Source organism: Lates calcarifer, linkage group LG7_1 (genome assembly GCF_001640805.2).
Source record: "Lates calcarifer isolate ASB-BC8 linkage group LG7_1, TLL_Latcal_v3, whole genome shotgun sequence".
Lineage (NCBI taxonomy): Eukaryota > Metazoa > Chordata > Actinopteri > Centropomidae > Lates > Lates calcarifer.
Window position 1 is genome coordinate 4,612,756 of NC_066839.1, and position 19,952 is coordinate 4,632,707.

Genomic DNA, 19,952 nt, shown 5'->3' on the forward strand with positions numbered 1-19,952 from the left:
AAAACACATGGCAGCTTTCAAATGTATTTCTATGTCCATAGAAATACTTAAACAAGGCAGAAAAACTGAATTTCACCAAATGTAAGTTTTGCCTTGACTTCAGTTGTCACAGTTTTAGGTCAGGGGGTAAAGATGCGAGAACCCAGATGCAGACACAAGGGAGGCCAGAATTTATTCAACAAAACAAACCAAAAACTCACTGGTTAGGAGGCAAAATCCAAATCAACAGGGATCCAAAAAGGGAGGCAGACAGTCCAAAACACAAGAAGTCCAAAAATCCATCAGATGGAACAGAAGCAAACACTGGGAACACAAACAATGGCACACAAACAACACACACCAGCAGCAGACCCAGGCGATGATTACAAATGAAACACAGGTGGGACGGAAAAAAGGAGGGAAACATAACAAAGGGTGGAAGTAAAAACACCTGTGACACACCAGGGAGGTAACTACAAAATAAAACAGGAACCTAAAAATACCAGAAATACAAGAGAAAAATGATAATTTCCAAGAGAAATTAAGAAAGTTTTAACTAGTTTTCACTCATGAGGTCAGCCAGAAAATGGTGCTTCTCATCTCTTGACTGGGTGACATTTGTAACAGTAACAGTGAGGGTTTAGAGGCAGGGATCACCTGCAGCATGTTGTTTCAGCAGAGACAGCAGAAACATCTGAGGCCAGAATGGCTGACTGCTTTTGTTCACCCACCCTGTCAGTGTAGACAGCTGCACTGCAACCTCTGTATGCTCTTTGCCTGTGCTATTTTGCTGTCCACTCAATCTCCGCACACTGTGTTTTGAACTGAAAAGCTCAGTGATCAAGGACAAGGACTATAGTCATTGCTCCTGCTCATGAAGCGATGGCCAATTGAGTTAGAGGGCACCTTTTGCCCCTGCTCTGGGTGTGACATACTGTGAGTAGATAGAAACTAAGACATTCCAGTTTGTCTAGCGAGGGAATCACAAAACATCTCAAGAGGAGCAAAGAGAAAGGACATATGAACTGCTCTGCATGCTGTGTTGCCAACATGACCTAGATTCATTATGCTTCACCTCAGCCACCTACCTCAGTGTTTGCAGTGGAGGGTGTTTCACCTGCCCTGCTCTTACACCTGTGTGTGCAAGTGCTTATGTGCTCATTAGCAGTGTCTGTGCATTCACTGTATATTTGCTTGAGCATGTCAGAGTAAACGGGGCTGAATTTGTATTTTTATGTCTATTTCCTGTGTGAATTATTATGTGGTAAATACGAACACTGCGCTAACCAGCCACAACATTTGTCCTAACATTATTTTAGTTCCCCTCAGGCCACCAAAACAGCTCGGATACTGGCAGTGGATCTGCTGGATCCTGTGGTTTAAGGGGTGGGACCTCCATGGATCTGGTGTATTCCAGGTCATCACAGAAAGGCTGGATCAGATTAGGATCTGTGGAGTTTGCAGGCCAGGTCACCTGTCAGTGGCTTTACTATTGTGGCTGATGAGTGCGTTTGTGTATAGAAGCAGTGCTATTCCATATTCCCTGCATTAGTGGCACTATTTGTTATATAATTCATTTGGCAAACTCTCAAGTAGTTTCACTGCTCTTCTGTGTAGTTTGTGTTCCCTGGTGCATAATCAGTCGTGTATTTGTGCTTTCTGTGCTCATCGCAGCAGAACCTCGATTACCTTAAACTGATGTGATCACCATCTGATTGCAGCAGGAAACACAAACCTTTGTATGCATGGGAACTAAAAATCTGGGAGTAAATCAGCTTAAACTAATCTATGCTTTTTGACATTTTTTATAAAAACAACCCCTGCGAATACACAGTATTTTATTGATACTGTGTGAATGAGGAACAATATGTGATTTGATATTTTTCTCTGTGTTTGCTTGAAAGAGACAGAGAGACAGACAAGAGAGAAAGGCAGAATTGGATGATACCCAGTAAGAGGGAATGAAAAATCAATATGTGCCACAGAGAATCACTCAGAACATTTTAGCTGAAAAACAAAAGAAAGAGGTGTTGTTCACTATAAAGTAAAAGGGTTCTCTCAGCAGAGGACACTAAATAGTTTCAGGAGCCGATGGATCAATATGAGGCCTTACAGAGTAGACCCTGAGGTCTGGTTTACACTAGTGAAAAATGTGTGTTTTTGTATCTGAAGAAAAGCCAAAACCCACAAAACAAAATTCTACACACAAAGCTAAAACAGGAGGAGAGCTCTCCACAACCAGGCACAAATCATTGTTTGGTAATTACATGACAAACAGCTGAGTGTATCACTGTCTGAATGAGGGAGCATTTCAAAAGTCTGTGTTTCATTCAGAAACATTCTCAACATAGTTTGTGAATACAGATGCCGGGTGTATCCATTATAACTGATCATAAAACTGATCACATGGGCGAAGCCTGTGGTGGTGGCAGTCGCCAGCAGCAGGGCTGAGTTGAGCTGTTAGGTTCGAGACTGTTCCATTGATCTGAAACTCACAACCTGCTATTATTAGTCAAGAAATGGTAGTTGGTATGAATATAGCTGAAGTTATCTTAACTTGAAATTGTGAGCTGAAACAGTGTGGAAGTGTTTGATAAGATAAAGTAGGTTTTCGTATAGTTCTTTAAAGAACAAATGGTCATTTGTAGCTTCACTTTTTGAGCTGAAACAAAGCCAATCTTCAACTTGACATTTTTAAGGAAGCGATGGCACTTTTTTAAGGTTTTTAGGTTGATTCCACAGCCGTGTACAGATGGAAGTAAAGTGCCAGGAAATGCAGTAAAGGGCAGCGAAATGTAGAAAGGAAGACAACGTTTAACACATCAACATTGGATGCAAACAGTGCAGGTTTCAAAACTTTCAAAAAATAAGATTTGCAAATGTTTTAATGAGGAAAGAAATCTATCAACTTTGTTTACAAGAGGTCTCCAAACGGTCAATGACTAAAATGTGCCCTTGTATCAATTTTATTTTTACCATATGTTGTTTTAAACTGTATAATTTTAAAGAAAAAGAAATGCTTTGGAAAAATTCTTTATGTGTTGGTACATGAAAACTGAACAATACTGAGCCTCACCATGACTGTGAGCAGGACATTTATTTGACTTTACCATGGGTCTTGGGATTCCAGGCTCCAAACATTTATCATTATAAATGCAGAGTGCTATTTAAACTATAAATGGCAGCAGCAGTACTTACTACAAACAGGCGCCTCACTAGTACAAACACGCACATAAAGGCACAAAGGAAGTGAAGGCTCGTCTTACGCAGAGACTAGTAGTCCCTCTAGGTGTAATTGTTCAGTGTGTGTGAGGCCTCACGTACATTGTGTGGACCCATTAATTATGAAGCAGAGACACACACAAGGATGTCCTTGAAGAGAAAACAAACAACCTTTGTTCATAGAAGAGCGAGCGAGGCTAAAGTGTTACTCACTTGTGTAATTTATAAGACAATGGAAATAAATTGAACAACTTGAACCCTACGGTGGAAAATGTTTTCTTTATAACCTGAGTGAAATAAGAAAAGAAAAAGAGAAAGTACAGCAAGCGGGGAGTGGAGGATGATCTCTAGAACGGACTAATCTGGTCAAACAATCAGACACCAAGGTCTCTAAACACACCGTTCAAACACTGCATCAGCTTTCTTTGCACACATCCACTGCAGTGTGCTCTAAAAGGTGTTCATTCATGCATCTTAGAGGAAAGGCTGGTGATCAGTAAATGACTGATCAGCTTCCTCACATAGTGCTGTTCAGTGCTGTAGTCGAGTCACTAAACCTCGAGTCGGAATCGAGTCTCGAGTCCCCAGTGTTTGACTCAGGGTCCAAGTCTGAGTCATCAAACACAAGTCCTGAAAATCAGAGCTTGAGTTGAACTCAAGTCCAAGTCCTGGACTCAAGCACTACAACACTGGTACTGTTGCATTTGTGGTCAGTCAGAAGTGGAAAATAAAGTTATAAGATCTAACTGCAGAGTCTTGATCTCTAAGTTCAGTGCCATATCAAAAGTGTCATTTGTCAGAATATTTACACAGTCAGCAATAAAATATGTTCAATAATGTCCAGTTCGATATCTTCAGTGTTCATAGGCCATTAGATCACAGCACAGAGCCACAATACAGCCTCAACTCCTAAAGATCATTGAGTTTTACATTAGGAACCTGGAGCACAGGCTGTAATAATATACAAACAAAGTCTTTAATTAATTTCCTCCTTAATTACAGCTCTGTAAAGATGTAAAATGAATTCTAATACAATAAAAAGGAAGATATAAACTCAATCATGACTCTCTGCTTCGATCCCTAAAGATCTGCACAGCTACATGATGTATCACAGTGTGTGTCTGTGTGTGTGTGTGCGTGCTGAGGCAGCAGTGAACAGTCACATTAAATTTGCACCATTTCCCTCGTCGCCCTCCCAAAATTGTCGTCTCTTCTTCAGCAGGCCTCTACTCTCACACCTCAGAGTAGAAAACAGAAACGAGGGTGAGAAGAGTGTGCGGTTTGATAAATTTGTTTCAAAATGGGAGTCACAAGGAGAGGCACCCTCGGCGGCACAAGATGTGAAACAATTGTGATTTGTTAAGTCAGGCCAGGAGCTGAGGGGTTTCGTGTGTGTATGTGTCTGAGATGTAGATCTGGGAAGGCTACAATATATTCCCAGGCCTGTTTCTCATTTAATACACTTCAGTGAGTATTAGGGGAAATCTCTTACCTTGTACTGAACTAATAAATTAGTAACTTAAAGCTGCACTGATAATATTTTTACAGCTTCACTTTTAGCTCATTGTTTCGATTGACTCACTGCTCACATCAAACCTGTGAGCAAAATAACTTTAGAAAGACGTAATGTTATGTTTACAACATGTTCCACTGGCTCTACATAAAATAAATATGAATGCAGCTTTAATAACACTTTACACACAATTATTAGTTACATAAAAGACTACCTTAAATGAACAGCAGGATTCTTCATTGCCTTTTAAAACAATGTAAATTGCCCTTGACAGTACTGGCCATTTTGCTTCAACATACATTCTGAAGTGGTGATTTTCATGAACCTACTTTTTAAAGCTACATTATTTGACTTTTAGACTATAGTGCCATGACGTGATCCACTGAGTAGACGTCTCACTCTGTTGGGTTTGTTGGATCTGGGGTTGTAACAATTCTGAAATCGAGACCGAAACCTGCAATCTAATATCACGATACGGGAACACAGGAGCGTTACAGCGGTTCACACTGATCTATTTTTAGCTGCAAATGCGAGTTAAGTGCTTGCACTGCAGAGCCCTCAGTGGGGATATTTAACATCTGGTTCACCTGATCTTTTCTCCACGAAAGTGAAAGAAAACCCAGGCCACTTCGGGTTTCCTTTATTATTTCAGTAATTAGATCCACTAATCTGTTACAGTCGCATATATAGAAGGTAGCAGGAGACTTGGTGCCAATTAAAATGCAAAGTACAGTGGTGTAAATGCCCCACAGCTCAGTACAATGAAGAAACACTTAACACTTATGTCTTAGCTGTTCCTATGTGGGGCTTTAACGCAGAAGTGACCATAAATCAGGACACTGCAGGGAAATGAGTCTGAGTTTAAATTGTTAAAACAATTCAAAGGACACAACTGAGCATCAATCTTGATAAAAACATGAAGAGAACTGTGGTCAAGGCCAAAAACTGACTGCAGGGAACAGTGTGAGCAGCTACAACATCAGCACCTGACTCTGGAGTCTGTTGGAAGCTGTTTAAAAACTCATCAAAGCATCAACAAGCTATTTAGTCCACCATCAAAGAGCATGGCAGGGAAAGTATGTGTGTGTGTGTGTGTGTGTGTGAATGAGCTGCTGCTGCTTTCTGGCACCACTAGTTTACAAATGTGTGTGGCCACATTAGTGCAGAGGCGTGCTCGTGCATTTAAAAGCACCACCATTGTCTCCAATCTGTAGTCAGTGAATCACATAATTTAGGGGCCATATGGAAAATGTTTTATGCTTTAATGGCTAATGCTGCTAACAATGGGAAGAAATGGGTGTTTGGTTAAATGGAGAGTGAATTAGTAATTCAGAGCTTTCTGGTTTGTCTCTGCAGAAGACAGAAGGTCAGAATAACCGAGAACAACACGAGTATAAAAGGCTTCAGTAAGCTTGTTCGCTCGTCCAACAGCCAGAAATACATTTCTCTCCAACTCTCTTTTATCAGTCTTCACAGAAACACTTTCATCAATTTTTCTGTGAACAACTGAGGAGGGCAACACCACGAGCAAAAAATGTGCCCAGTTATTTCCAATCAATTCACAATTCATACATTACATACATACAATGACTGTTCTACACAGTGCTCCCAGAGGAGAAAAATATCATGATTACGTCATTAGTGGCAATTTCATACTGTTAGCAAGAAAATAGGAAGAAGCACATGATAATTTTTCCAGGAACAGTAGTAGATTAAGGGTAATTATTTTTGTTCATGCTTCCTGTCGTGCTCACTTCTGCCTGTCTGTACAATGTTCTCCGTGTTTCCTTCTTCCTCTTGGCATTTTTTCTTCTTTGAAAAAGCCACCTACATAATTTCCTGGCAACAGCAGAGAACATGCTCACATTGTTGATGGAAGGACTATGCAAGCTGACCACAGATATCAAACGCAGTACACAAGCGTGAAAGCAGACCGGTGGGGTCAGAGGAGGGGGAAATTGAATTTTGTTTCAGACTCAAACAAACAAACCCAGAGAGAAAAACCTGCAAAAAAAAACCAAAAAAAACAGTGTGTGCTTCTGTGTTCCCACATACACTGGGAATTCTTGTGTGTGTCTTTTAGCTAGCATCGCTTTTAACCTTCATATCCAAACAGCAGCAGCTCCAGAGGTCTTTGCGAGGGCATGCCGGGGCTGAGGTCAGGGAGCTGAGGAGTCCCAGAGGAGGTTCCTCAAAGTTTATGTTACATCCCAACAGCCTTGGAGGGAAAATACTGGTATTATAGAGGTCTGCTCCCGTCAGGTTCCATTAAAACACCTGAAGATGGATGGCACAGCTCCACAGCAACACCTTAGCTTCAAGTGTGTGTGCGAGGGAGAATCATTTGCATGTTCATTGCTGTGTCGGTGTGTCTTTGAGACTGAGAGAAATTTCCATATTTATCACTGTGTGTATGTGTGCACGTAAACATCACAGCTGAGACTGTTCCCTTCTCTAGCTGACTTGAAACACAGGTCTCTGGGCTGGTATTAAAGCTTAATGTTGCAGACTGGTCGGGCTCAGAATATTAATGCACACTCACTAATACATACTACAACACATACACGCACACACAGGGGAAGAGCTAATATACAGAGCACAGGGAAAGGTCTCTGCACAGGTGGAGGGAAACAAAGGTTCATGAACAAAGTTGCTACAACAGTTCTTTTCTTTTTTTTAAATCAGTGGTGAAAAGTGTCGTTTTTTTTTTTGTTCTTTATTGAAAATTTTAAACCACAACAATCACAACCAATGCTCTCTTTCCCAAATTTAAAATCTAAATATTTCAGGGCGTGGATTCATTTTTGTGTGACGTAACATGAGTGTTTGTAACAGTTACAGGAAGCACTGACAAAGAAACTGTATTTAAAGGACAAGGATGATGATAGAGCTGCAGCTAACTAATTATTGATTAATCTGTTGATTATTTTCTTGAATTGTTTTGTTTCTAAAACATCAGAAAACAGTGTAAAAACACCTTAACTGATTAATCAATTATCCTAATAGTTGTTGCAGCTCTGGCTTATTATACTGCATTTAAAACACACTGAAAAATACAATAAATTAATCCTAACAGGTATCCAAAATTAAAATGATCATACATATCCTGCAACTATGATCATTATCACAATAAAAACAATTATGCTTTTGGGAGAAAATGTGAGTAGTTAGTTGTAAGCTGTTTTATAAACTTAATATGCCTGCAGTGAAAATGGTTTTAGTAACGTAAGTTGAAACAGAATTCTTATCAAATATTTAATGTAATTAATCCAAGGTCTGCAAAAGTAGAGCTGGAATTAACTCTGGATTTCTATTAAAAGTTATTAAGGATTGTTACGTTAAAATGAAGACCTGTAAGGACTTTGCACAAATAGCCTCATTATTCCTCTTGGCACACATACTATATTTTACTACTTCTCATTTTAAGTTTAAGGATAGTCTGCATCTAACAACAGCTGCTCTGAGGCAGCTCCTTTTTCTTTTTGCTGTTTCCTAGACTTCAATTTGACTGTTTTCTTTTTTTCTAATTTATCTGGGGCAGCAGACACTGTCCCACAATAACAAGAGACTATCTGGGCTTGGATACATCTAAAAAGAATTTAGTGGTATCCAATCTCATTCAAGTAGACTGAACAAGAGATGCTGTCGTCGGGCAAACATTCCTGCACAAAACAGGTAAAAGCTTTCTCCTGTTAACCAATCAACTGTGACCTTTCAGGGTCGACATCCTCTTGGTCTCACGGCACCGCCGAGAAAAAAATCCCTTCAAAGAAGAGAAATAAAAAGCTGCAAACAGTGCATCTTTATTTTATTTTTTTTTCTTCTCCCAACCACAGATCAGCAGGTGATGGGCTGACATTTCCAAATCACAGAGGTGGACTGTTATTGTGTGTGTTATCATCAGGTGTGAGTGAGTGAGTGTACGTGTGTGTGTTATCAGACTGTGAGCAGTAACTGCAGTTTCGTTAGGAGTCAAAAGAGTAAGCATGCAGAATGTGAAGGTGGGTCGAGTTAAGATTGTATGACACAGTATTTTTGGTTGTCGGCTTTTTGACTGGACTAGAAAGGGAACGTAAAATCAAAATAAAAGGATCAGGATGATGGATGTAAACAGTTTTGGTTTTTCCTCAACAGCTCTGGGGTACAAATCTATTTGTAAAACTTGTCTATGTAGTTGTAAACTTCATGGACTTTTTGACCACTAGTTGTGTTATAGAAAAATATTTTTGGTTTTGGTTTGGTGGTTCCACATTTCATTTGTATTTCCAACCCTTAATTAAGTTTGTACAAAACTAATTTGCCACAGTAAGTATGTTTTGTAGGAAACATAACACCATGTTTTCTATTTACACAATGAGGAAATGTTGTTAATGAACATATCTGGCAAGTTGCAAAATGTTGATACTGAACGTAATCTTCACTGACTAATTTATATTTGTTTATTTTTCCTTATCTATCTATCTTACTGCCTGTTAGCCAACCAGTTGCCTCTGATGAATAACATTTCGCTGAGACATGCACACACACACACACACACACACACACCCTGACGGACTGTGTAGATATGTGTGTGTGTGCTGTGAGGCACCATTAGCACCCTCCCTGTGCCCCTGCAGGCTTCAGAGGGTCAGGATGTGCAGTCTGTGTGTTAAAGTACTTCACACATCAGTCTCACTCCTTATTCTCTGTTACGGTCTCTGGTCCTTTTTTTTCTCTTTACTGCTTTCTGAGAAACAGCCGGCGTCTTAGGTGAGAATATACAGAACCAAAATTGAAAATATTATAAAGACATAAACGATTGAGATACAAAAGAAAAGTTGCATTACAGCAAAATGCAAGCTTGAGAATGTGGAGTATTTGATAACATATCTCACACAATATTTTGATCTTCTGCACTGCAGTAATTCAGCATTTTTGTGACATCCTTCTACTATAATTGGAGTCTGTTGGTGTGTGTTTGTTACGTGGCTGTAATGATGATTTCACACACTTAAAATGCCACTGATGGACTGCTACTGTGTAAGATTTGGTCTGACACACACTTCTAGGAAAATGTCTATCAACAACAACAACAGTCAAATTCATTCTGCAGTTCAGTACATTCACTTTCCTTCTCATAAATAACCTTAACAGCTCAAGAGAAAGGACAAAACTACAAATATGAACACAAACACAAGCAATGGACATGGGCAAAGTCAAAAACTGTACACTTCTCTCACCAAGCAGCAACACCTGAACTTAATTCCAAGAATCATCTTAAATACATTTCTTTACCAGTAACTGTTTTATTGAAGCGATAATTCAACTTTATGGTCACTGTAGAGGCTGCAGTTCTTGGTGCTTTTGAATTATACTGCGCTACACAGAGAGGTGCTTCTATTATTTCCTCTACCCTAACTGATACCAGATACTGAACCAACAAAACCACGAAGTTTAATCAACACCTCTCTAAAACAGAAACAGACAAAAACTGAACATTATGACCTTTAGAAACTGACAACAGACTGTATAAAATGTCAGAAAGTTATTAAAAAAGTGCCCATCACATTCCCCAGAGCTGGGGGAAACACCTTTAGATGTCTGGTAAACAGTTCCATCTCCAAAGATATTCAGTTTACATTTAAATATAACACAGAAAAGCAGAAAATGCTCATATTAAAAAGGCTGGAACCATAGAATGTTTGGCATTTCTGCCTAAACAATTAACTGATTAATCGGTCACTGCATGCTGCAGCATATATGCAATATATGTGAGTATGAAGATAGAGCACAGCAGACACAATTCCAGCAACTGATGGGGGGATTGGTAGCACATGCAGGAGTAAAAATACAAAGCATCAACACCTTCTTCAGCAACTTTTCTTTTGTTATCATCCGTCATGTGAACTGTATCATATGGATTAAACCACAAAGCTTCAGTTTTATTCAGCGTGTCAGGCTCCAGTCTATACATGGAGATCTACTGATGGCTGCAGACACACACTCTTCACAATCACGCATGGTGGAAAATAGACTTGTGAGGTTACCCTCAGTGCAGGCAGCCAGAAATCAATAATTCTGAATACACGCCACTTAACTCTGAGCCCGCTCTGCCGCTCTCTATCCCTCTCATTCCAGAAAAGAGAAGTAAAGAAGAACAACAGACTAAGTCAAAGTCAACCCCCACCCCCATCCCCCAAATACTGAACACAAACGCTCCCTGTTTCCAGAGATAGCGACAGGCATTAAACAACATCAGGCAAGAAATCAGAGATGAAACGACGTCTTCTTCCTGCTGCTGAATAATTGAACACTACAAAAGTAGCTAACGCGAACACACATCCATGTACACAAACACACACTAATATGAAATTTCATGCTGATATACTGATGATGACTTTGATAAGAGATGACCCAGGCTGCATGTTATTCTACTGTATTTATCTGTCTCAGTGTTAGTGTTGCAGGACTTCTCTCAGCGGCAGTAGACAGCAAATATCTCTGATACAAGCTCTCAGTGACTAAAACTGATGAATTATTACAATTACATCAGGTTATATGTTGCATTTTATACACGATAACAAGGTGATCAGTCCAAATGGTTGGTTTACTACAATGGAGATAAATGGATGTCAGGTGCTTATAGCATTGAAAATCATATTTTTAGAAAATCTTCCTCAGTTACCAGGGAATCCAGGGACAATGCTGTAAAAGATCCAACAGGGACTATTTTTGGTTTAAAGTAGTCCCACGAATTAACTGAATGACTGTTTATAGTGAGGTCTATGATTATCGCCGGGATATTAATGCTGGAAAGAGGAAGAAATCTAGTATCAAGAACTATATGTGCATGATCAGATAACACTGGAAGTGAATGTAAAAACATAAAACAGTATTCAATATATGCTCTTAAGCTCCCAGGTACAACACAAAGTTCATAAGTGGGTCTTGTGCCATCTGAAACAAACAAACAAACAAAACAAAACAAACAAGCAATACAATGTGATTTAAGCTCTCTCAGGCGACATTGTTTTCATTCAGCAAGTTCTGAGTCAAAAACATGTATCATAGCTGTCGATAGGTCACACACCAAACCAAGCTGCCAAGCCAGTGCCAAACAACAATACTCATTTTTCTCCTATTCACTCTTTATTTTTTATTTATTTATTTATTTGTGGAATCACATGATGATCATTACTCATTATCGATGGATGGGAAACGGAGATGGTGAAGCCCAGGGCGTGAGATCGAAGGCTGGGCTCTTGTTGGCTGTAGAGTGATTTATACTCAGTCAGTATTTGTATACAGTATGTGTGTGTGTGTGTGTGTGTGTGTGTGTCGCCTCTGGACAGACCAGTTCCTCAGTGAGGAATGAAAGGCTCGGGACATCATCAGTTCCCATATTGATTTTCCTGCTCACATGCTTAATTGAAGTTGTTGGGGTATACATAATTGAAGTTGGTTCTCCCAGTTACTCTCTCTCTCTCTTTTTCTGAAACATTAAAAAAAGAAAAGCCATACCTCTTCCTACTCTCCATCCTTTTCTCATTTCTTTTCAAGAGACAAGTGTTAATGGGGAGGCCTGTGGCTATGTAGTTTTGATGGAGTTGTAGGCTGCATGTGTGTGTGTGTGTGTGTGTGTGTGTGTTCCTGAAGCTGCTGTGTGAACATGTAAGACTGTGTGTGTAGTCTCTGGGTGAACTGAAAAACTCACCAGAGTGAAAAGAAAGGAGGAGGAGAACAGGTTATTAATGAAAAATGACTCGTTTTATTTACCTATTTTTCTGGACTGTAACTGAGTAATCTGATGTTCTTGATTAATCAGTTAATTTTTCATATTGCTTCTTTTGCCTGACCATAGTCCAACAGTCCAACTATCATATATGACAAAGAAAAGCAGAAATGAAGAAGAAATTTTCTGGATATTTGCTTCAGTGAGATGTTTTCACACCTAAAAGACCAAGGTCTCTCACATATGTCTGTGTCTATGTCTCTTATTCTTGACACTGGTTGGTTTATAGATGTTAGCCTTTTCTGTTTGCATGGAGAAAATGGATGAACAGATTAATTTCTCTGCTATTCTTTGCCACTACACTATTATCATTGTGGCATTACTACAAGCAGCAAACACAGTACTGGAGACAGTAGTTCAAATTTGTTTTATGTGTAACAAGCCTGCTTCAACTTATGGTGATATTTATGAAAGTCTGAACCATCCAAAAGACTGTTTTTACGCTGCAAACAAACCAAACCATGGTTCAGTTTGATCCAGACCGAGACCACCTGTTTTGGTCGGACCAACATTTGTCTGAAGCACTTTTTACACCTGCTTGACCTGAAATGTGCTCACAATTACTGTCTTAGTTTAGTGCTTTAACCAGCCAAACACTTGCTAATTAGCTTTCCATCCAATTATGGTTCACTAAAAAACACCCTGGACAGATCGCCAGTCTATCGACAAACTGTGTGTTTGTTAAATGTTATCAAATCAAAAAAGAAATTAGGTTTAAAATATTTTGGGGTTAAATTCACAGATAATATGACTGATTACCAACTTTGTTTAGTTTGTTCTGTTTAGTTTAGTTCTAGTTTTCTCAGCCTTTGATCGCTGTTTAATGTTGTAGTTTCAAACGGCTTCACATTTCACACAATATGAAAAAACAATGAAAATTATAAATGTGAGCTGACGCCGTCCAAGCTGAGACTCAACAATGAGAGAATGAGAAAAAAACTCTCATGAAAACATCAATAAGCACAGCTGTGCTCAGAGACTCCAGCCCAGTAATAAGATAGATGTATTTAAATATTTCATTGTGCATGAAGAATCACAAGTGTTTGCTCAGATAAGAAAAAGCCGACATAATTAAATGAGTAGTTCACTTCCATAATTAAACAGAGGAAAGTGAAAGAAATAAATCTGCCAGGATCAAAGTAAACTGCAAAATGTATTGCAATAGGACGAGGCCTGGTTTAATACAGAACATCACTTATAGGAAAATCAGAAACATTGTTTTACTAAAACATGAACAAAAGCTGATATGGGATCTGTCCACAGTGAGAAGGCTTATGGGAAGGCTTTTGTCGTGTTGGATAATTGGTCCTCTGCTAGAGTTGTTCGTCCTTCTCCTCAGATTTTCTCTCTTCTCTTGAGATAATCTTCCTCTTCATCTTCGCAGATCTTCTACCTCCTGTTCCACTTTGATCTTCTCTCCCCATGAGATCTTACTCAAATATCTTCTTCCTCATCCTTCACAAAGATCTTTCTTTTCTCTCAACGATCCTCTTCTCCGCTTCCAGGCTTTTGTCTTGAATAAAAACGGCGCACAATTTTCTTAATCATCTTCAGTTGAGTTCAGTTTAATTCTCTCTGAACTGTGCTGTGCCGTTTGCTCCCTGGCATTTTGTTCATGGGGTTGTACATCATTTCATTCAAGAGAGAGTAATTGGCCAGGTGAAAAAAGCTCTCCAAGGCTAGTTCATTCAAAAGACGTATTTGTACCATTGACTCTTGTCTCACAACTGCAAACAATTCCTCTTCTACTGAGCCATTTCTACTCAAGAGACAGCGTTAAATAAAAGTGGCCAGTGCAACACAGCTAATAAGCTATGATATCTTTCTTTATTTTGGACTCTCTGGCTTTCTGTTTCCTAAAAAGTCAGCATTTTGTCATGAGCTTTCACAGTTCTGATTAAGCTAACCAACTGCTGACTGTAGCTTCATATTGGAGAATGGTATTGATCTTCTTATCTTACTCTCAGCAAGCTATATTATAGATTAATATTCCTTTAACACAGATGCATGACAATAGTTCCTGTGTCCACCTACAATGTAAACAGTCGGAGTGACTGACAACCCACACCTCAAAACATCTCACTGCTGTTGTGTAAAAACAGAACATTTTCCTGCTGCTAGAGAAAAACAATCACATATGTTTTGTTTCTTTATCTTGATGTTTTCAAACCTCTACTTCTAATTACTGTCTATATGTGTGCTGATTACCCATGGGGAAAAATGAGGCTCCCTCGTCTTCTTTATTTCATCTGGGTGCTGACCTCCCGCTGGTCTAATTCATTACAGCAAGAAATAAAAACTGTCATCATGATTATAAGCCAGTATGGCTGCTGTTGCAATGGTTCTCACTTATTTGTTTCTAAATGAGGATGGTGGAAATGCTGTTTTATAAGAGTTTCAATTCAGTGACACTGAGATAAAAGAGGAAATTCTTAATTTAAGACTAAAAAAGTATTAGTCGATTGTCATACAACTAACCAACAACGATTTTGAAAACAAATGAATATCTCATGCAATTAAAGTTGAAAACAAACTGCTGGTTTCAGCCACTTTAGAATGTTTTCAGTTCTATATCATTGTAAATTGAACATCATTAGGTTTTAACAAAACTAAGAAATTGACTCTAGGAACATTAAATGTTTTGAGTCAAATTAACTGAACAGAAACAATATGACTACACATTAAAAAAAAAAAAACAACACATGACAAGCCTCCATCATATAACTGTCTTTTCTCTCAAGAAATTTAAACCAATTACTGTATGTGCATATTATTTAATCAACATTATACATTATTTAATTACATTGAACTTTTACCTTTAATTAATTACATTACATTATTTAATTAATAACAGATTTTACAGTGTATGTGCTACAGTGTTTTCTGTCCATTTATAGACTCAACAATACACCATATAGATGAGATGCTTAATTACAGCCTTACTTGTGACTTTAAATTAGTAAAATATGCAACCAGCAAATAATAGCCTCGAATTGCAGCCCAGAAATAAAAAAAACAAACAAAAAAAAAAACAATAATGAAATAATGTGTTTTTGATTATTACTCCACCATCAAGGCAGCACCTTTACACAAGGAAAGATCAATTATATTGGCATGATTGAATGAGGAACGAACCTCCATTGTTTCTTCTCTTTCTGCGGGGTAGTGTGCTCAGGACCAGATTAATTGCTCCAGGTGTTAATTTGCTGCCCACCCCCTGAACCCCACGTGTCTCCATTGATTAAAATTAGCCTGTGTTCTGTAGCTGCTCTTTGTTCATTAAACAGGGTAATTGATGTGGCTGGTTGTCTTGTCCTCTGTCCTCCATTCCTTCTTATCCTTCCTTTTCTGTTTTTTTCTCTTTCCCTCACTCCTAAACACTCCTGTTTGCCACTGGCCTAGCTCCTAAATCATGCTGTTTGCAAGCTGTCTCCTCAGGCAAGAGTGTGTGTGGATGTGTGTGCTTGTGTTTTCGTGTACACAGTCTGCACACACTGCTCTGAGTACCCATTTCACACGCTAACATTACTGCCTGCCAGTATTTTGGTTTGGTTTATTAATCCCGACTGTTATATAGGTCAATATAACATGTTACAAATAGGAAAATAATAAGGTGCTGGTGTTCCCTGCAGAGCTGCAGCAGCCTTACACTGTTTTTGATTTATCTACATGTCCTGCAATTTCAATTTTCATAGGCACGCTCAGATGGGTGTTGAGGGGCCGTCAGCTTCTGCCATTTTTGTCACATGTGCCCTTTTCAGATTTGAACAGCAGCCGTATGGACGCATCACTGGCACAGACCATTAAAAGATCTATAAGCTGAAAGAAGGTTACAGTCATTCTGAGGGGTATTTCTCCTGCAATATTTCCTCTATGCACCGAACCAGACCCCAGCATCATGCTATATTCTATATTTATGTATCTTATGTTCAAGTCCACGTGAGCTCTGAGCTTCACTCAACCGAAAGACACAGTTTCTCTTTGGGATAAAAAGGTAAAAGTTCAACTTGAAGTTAAAATGGCTATGGTTGATATCTCAGTTAAAATGAGCAGTGTGACAGTGTGAAAGGTGTTCCCAGGAAAAAATATCACCTGGATCTGAAGCTGTCCTTTAAAGAGTTTTATAGCAAGCTTCATTTCATTTTTATTAAGCTGTTTTGGTTCACTGTCCACTGTGTTTTTGAGCAGGCTAGCTGTTCTTACTCCAAAAACTCAGTACATTCCCTGTTCTACATAGTAGACAGTTATCCATTAGCTGGCGATTATACTGGAGCATTTAGCAGCTAAAGAGCCAGATATATTCCTCAGGAGTTGGTAGAGACCAAAAACAGAGCTAAAAGTGAGTGAATATTGATTTCCTCTCTTCCTTCCACTAGGCGCCCAGAAACAGGAATCCTCAAGAATGATAATGTTTCTCTATAAATGGTAAATAAGCAACTTTTTGGTCACAAGTTTGCCATATTTGCTTTAAAGGTGATGATACAGTATTGTGTTCACAACTTGTTTTGCGCTGCCCCAAAGTCATGCGGTAGCTTCAAACCAGTTGAAAAGCAGGAAGCAGCTATTATTTAGCTAGCATTTCTTCAGCATAATACAAATTCACTTTGTACATATTAATTGAAGTGTTATTTGTAGGGCAGATAAGATACAGACCAATCCATTTAAGAGTCAGAAGTTACTGGTTTGTCTGAACCTCCTGGAAGTCCTAGGCTGCTATTTTTTTCAATTATAAATCCCACACTGTTCCCCAGGAGACTGTGACACTCCTGAAGTTACAATACAAAAGCATGAGGTGAGAAAACACGAGTACATGAGCTTTTGAAGGCCAGAAATGAAGCTGATTGGTCTTATACTAGCAAAGCCTCGCTGTTGTTTCTGTGCCAGTTTTTCATAGTCACCTGTTTCCATCAGTTATTTTGTATTTCCCCAACTCAAGAGAGGGATAACAGCAGAGCAAGATTAAAACAGGCAGCTCTTAGTGTGAAGACAGGACCCATATTCAGTCCATCACAGTTAGCTTAGCAGGCCTATCTATCAGCAGGTTTGACCGCGTAGAAAACCCAGAGCGTTTCCCCGAACCTCAGACAGCTCAGCAGCAGAGTGATAAATGAAGCGGGCCATGATGGCCGTGCATCAGACAGACATGAAAAATGTCTGACTGGGTCTGCAACACGCTGAGCTCTGACATATTATGTCAGTCACCAGTGTCTCTCATCGTTAGCATTGGGCATAAAACATGAAATATGGATCCTCTGAGAAACTGGATCCTCTGAGAAACTGGTCTGGTTATTGATTATTGAAGGAAAAACACATAAATACATAACATAAACAAATATGGGTATAGAAAGGTTTGGATTCTTTAGATTTGTTTGTTTTTTGTAAGAATGATGAATGATGAATGAATTAACGTTACACCATTACACAACAACTGTTTGCTCTACTTTGATTTGATACCATCACTTTCTTGATGGTATCAAATTCTCTCTGATATCAACAATATCACAGAGACATTCTCACTCTTGCTCACAAGAGAGATCCAGATCTGAACAAAACAAACAACAAAGGCTACATTTTTCATTTATATTGTATTAAGATCAATAATACATCAATTACAAGTGCAAACTTACCCAAGATACTGTATATGTCTGATCTCTGTGTATACCTCTGAAACTATAGGTCAAGACAGAACAGCAGAGCATATGCAGGGCATTTCTGACTCATATTAGAATAAATAAATACACTGAGTAACACAAACATGCATCCAACATGTTAGTACTGGAGATGGGCTTACAGGGCAACATGCAGAACAGATTACGTCAGTCAAAGAGTAAACAGAACGCAAGTGACTGTGAGGGGAGACGATAAAGAAAGTAGAGCTTTTGGAGGCAGGAGTGGACTGAGTAAAGTCAGGGCCAACACATTAGTCACACCTCCAGTGAGACGTAGCGACACACACTTGGTGCTGTGACATGCACTCTGATAGGGCAACAGTCACCAACGGCAGAAACCACTAGTGAAGAAAAAAAAAAGAGTGGTACTCTGAATCTGAATTTGAAGAATTCAAGAGTCAGAATCTTCCAGCAATGATTTGAATAAACCCAGAGTTTCAGCTCATTTGTTTGAAAAGAATTTATTGCATGGACATTGGCTCAGGCAGGGTGTGTTGTGTATTTTTATTTATACATGAGCTCTGTCGAAGACAAATTTCCATTGCCTTATGATGGAAAACAAACTTAAAAAGAGTCTGTGTCTGATCTCTTAAGGGTGTTTGTCATTTCAAAATGAGAGGCACATCAGGCCAGCTGCTAAATATTTAAAGCCACAACTCAGCACACAAAAAGTTCTCATCCATCCACAAGAGAACGCAACATGTTTTATGTAGTTCCACTTCTCGATTCCCTTCTCAGCAGGAAGGCTCCTTCTTAAAACTAAAAGTTAAAAACTATTAGGTTTGAACAAATGAGAGCGAGTATGTCATTTGTTCAAATGAATTCAAATGCAACCCACATAACTAAACTCTAGCACTGACATTGTTCCATTAATTTGTTTGATCCAAATCCAATTAATTTGCCTGAAATGCAAAATTCTCCCTCACATTACTTATTGGATGATTTGATGTCTCAATTTTGTGTTGCTGACGGGGCAACAAGTCGTGGAGTGGATCAGTGCTCTTTACACGTGCCCCCTGCTACAAGACATGAGTGAAGGAGTGAAGTTTTCATTTATCTTATCATCCAAACCAGCGAACCAGCATAAATAGAACATAATCAACCAATCAACACAATCAACCCAAAGGAGAGTTAATAGCAGATCCCTGATGGTGACTCCTTGTGTTACATGCAAAAAGTTGATTGGCAAGTTGTAGATCTAAGTAATATATTGGAAGCAAACATTTCACCTACTGGTCAGAAAACTGGTCAGTGATATTGATTGATGGATTGATTGATTGATCTTTGATGTCTTCTCTTTGACATCTGTGGACCAGCAGCATTTTTATAAAAACTACATTTCTAACAACACTGAGCAGTTAATGTCTGTGATTTTTAAATTTTACACACAGGGGCCTTAAGCAGATGAATCCAGAGGATTTGTTCACCTGCAGCATCCACTAAACATCCAGGTGGCTTAGCTGTGTGTTTAGCTTCAGGCTAACAACAGTAGGAGCCACAAACCGAGCTGGCAGCATACTAAAGAATTTAAGGACAGTGTTAAGTAAAACATAAAACTTACATAATCTCCCCTTGGGCAGTATAATGCTATATGCAGACTTTGGTTTGCCTTTGAGGTGTATATAAATATATATTTGTGAGTGTGTGTGTATGTGTGTGTGTGTTTGTGCCACAGGCTTTGCTGGCAGACTCTGGTCTTTGATATGCCTGCCATTCACCAGGGAAGAACTTTAATATTCCAACAGTAGCACCGACAGACACACACACACCCACACACACACATGATCACGTACACAGA

The 19,952-nt window shown here is 39.0% G+C and overlaps 1 protein-coding gene across 1 annotated transcript in view; it reads right to left on the reverse strand.

The window, feature by feature from the left end:
- The window catches only part of LOC108891202 (exostosin-1a), an 85,800-nt gene that overhangs the window by 42,570 nt on the left and 23,278 nt on the right, over window positions 1-19,952 (reverse strand). The window contains exon 3 of the mRNA XM_051072069.1: window positions 201-430. Within this exon, the coding sequence (XP_050928026.1) occupies window positions 201-430 (230 nt within the window). The remainder of the gene's footprint in view (window positions 1-200; window positions 431-19,952) is intronic.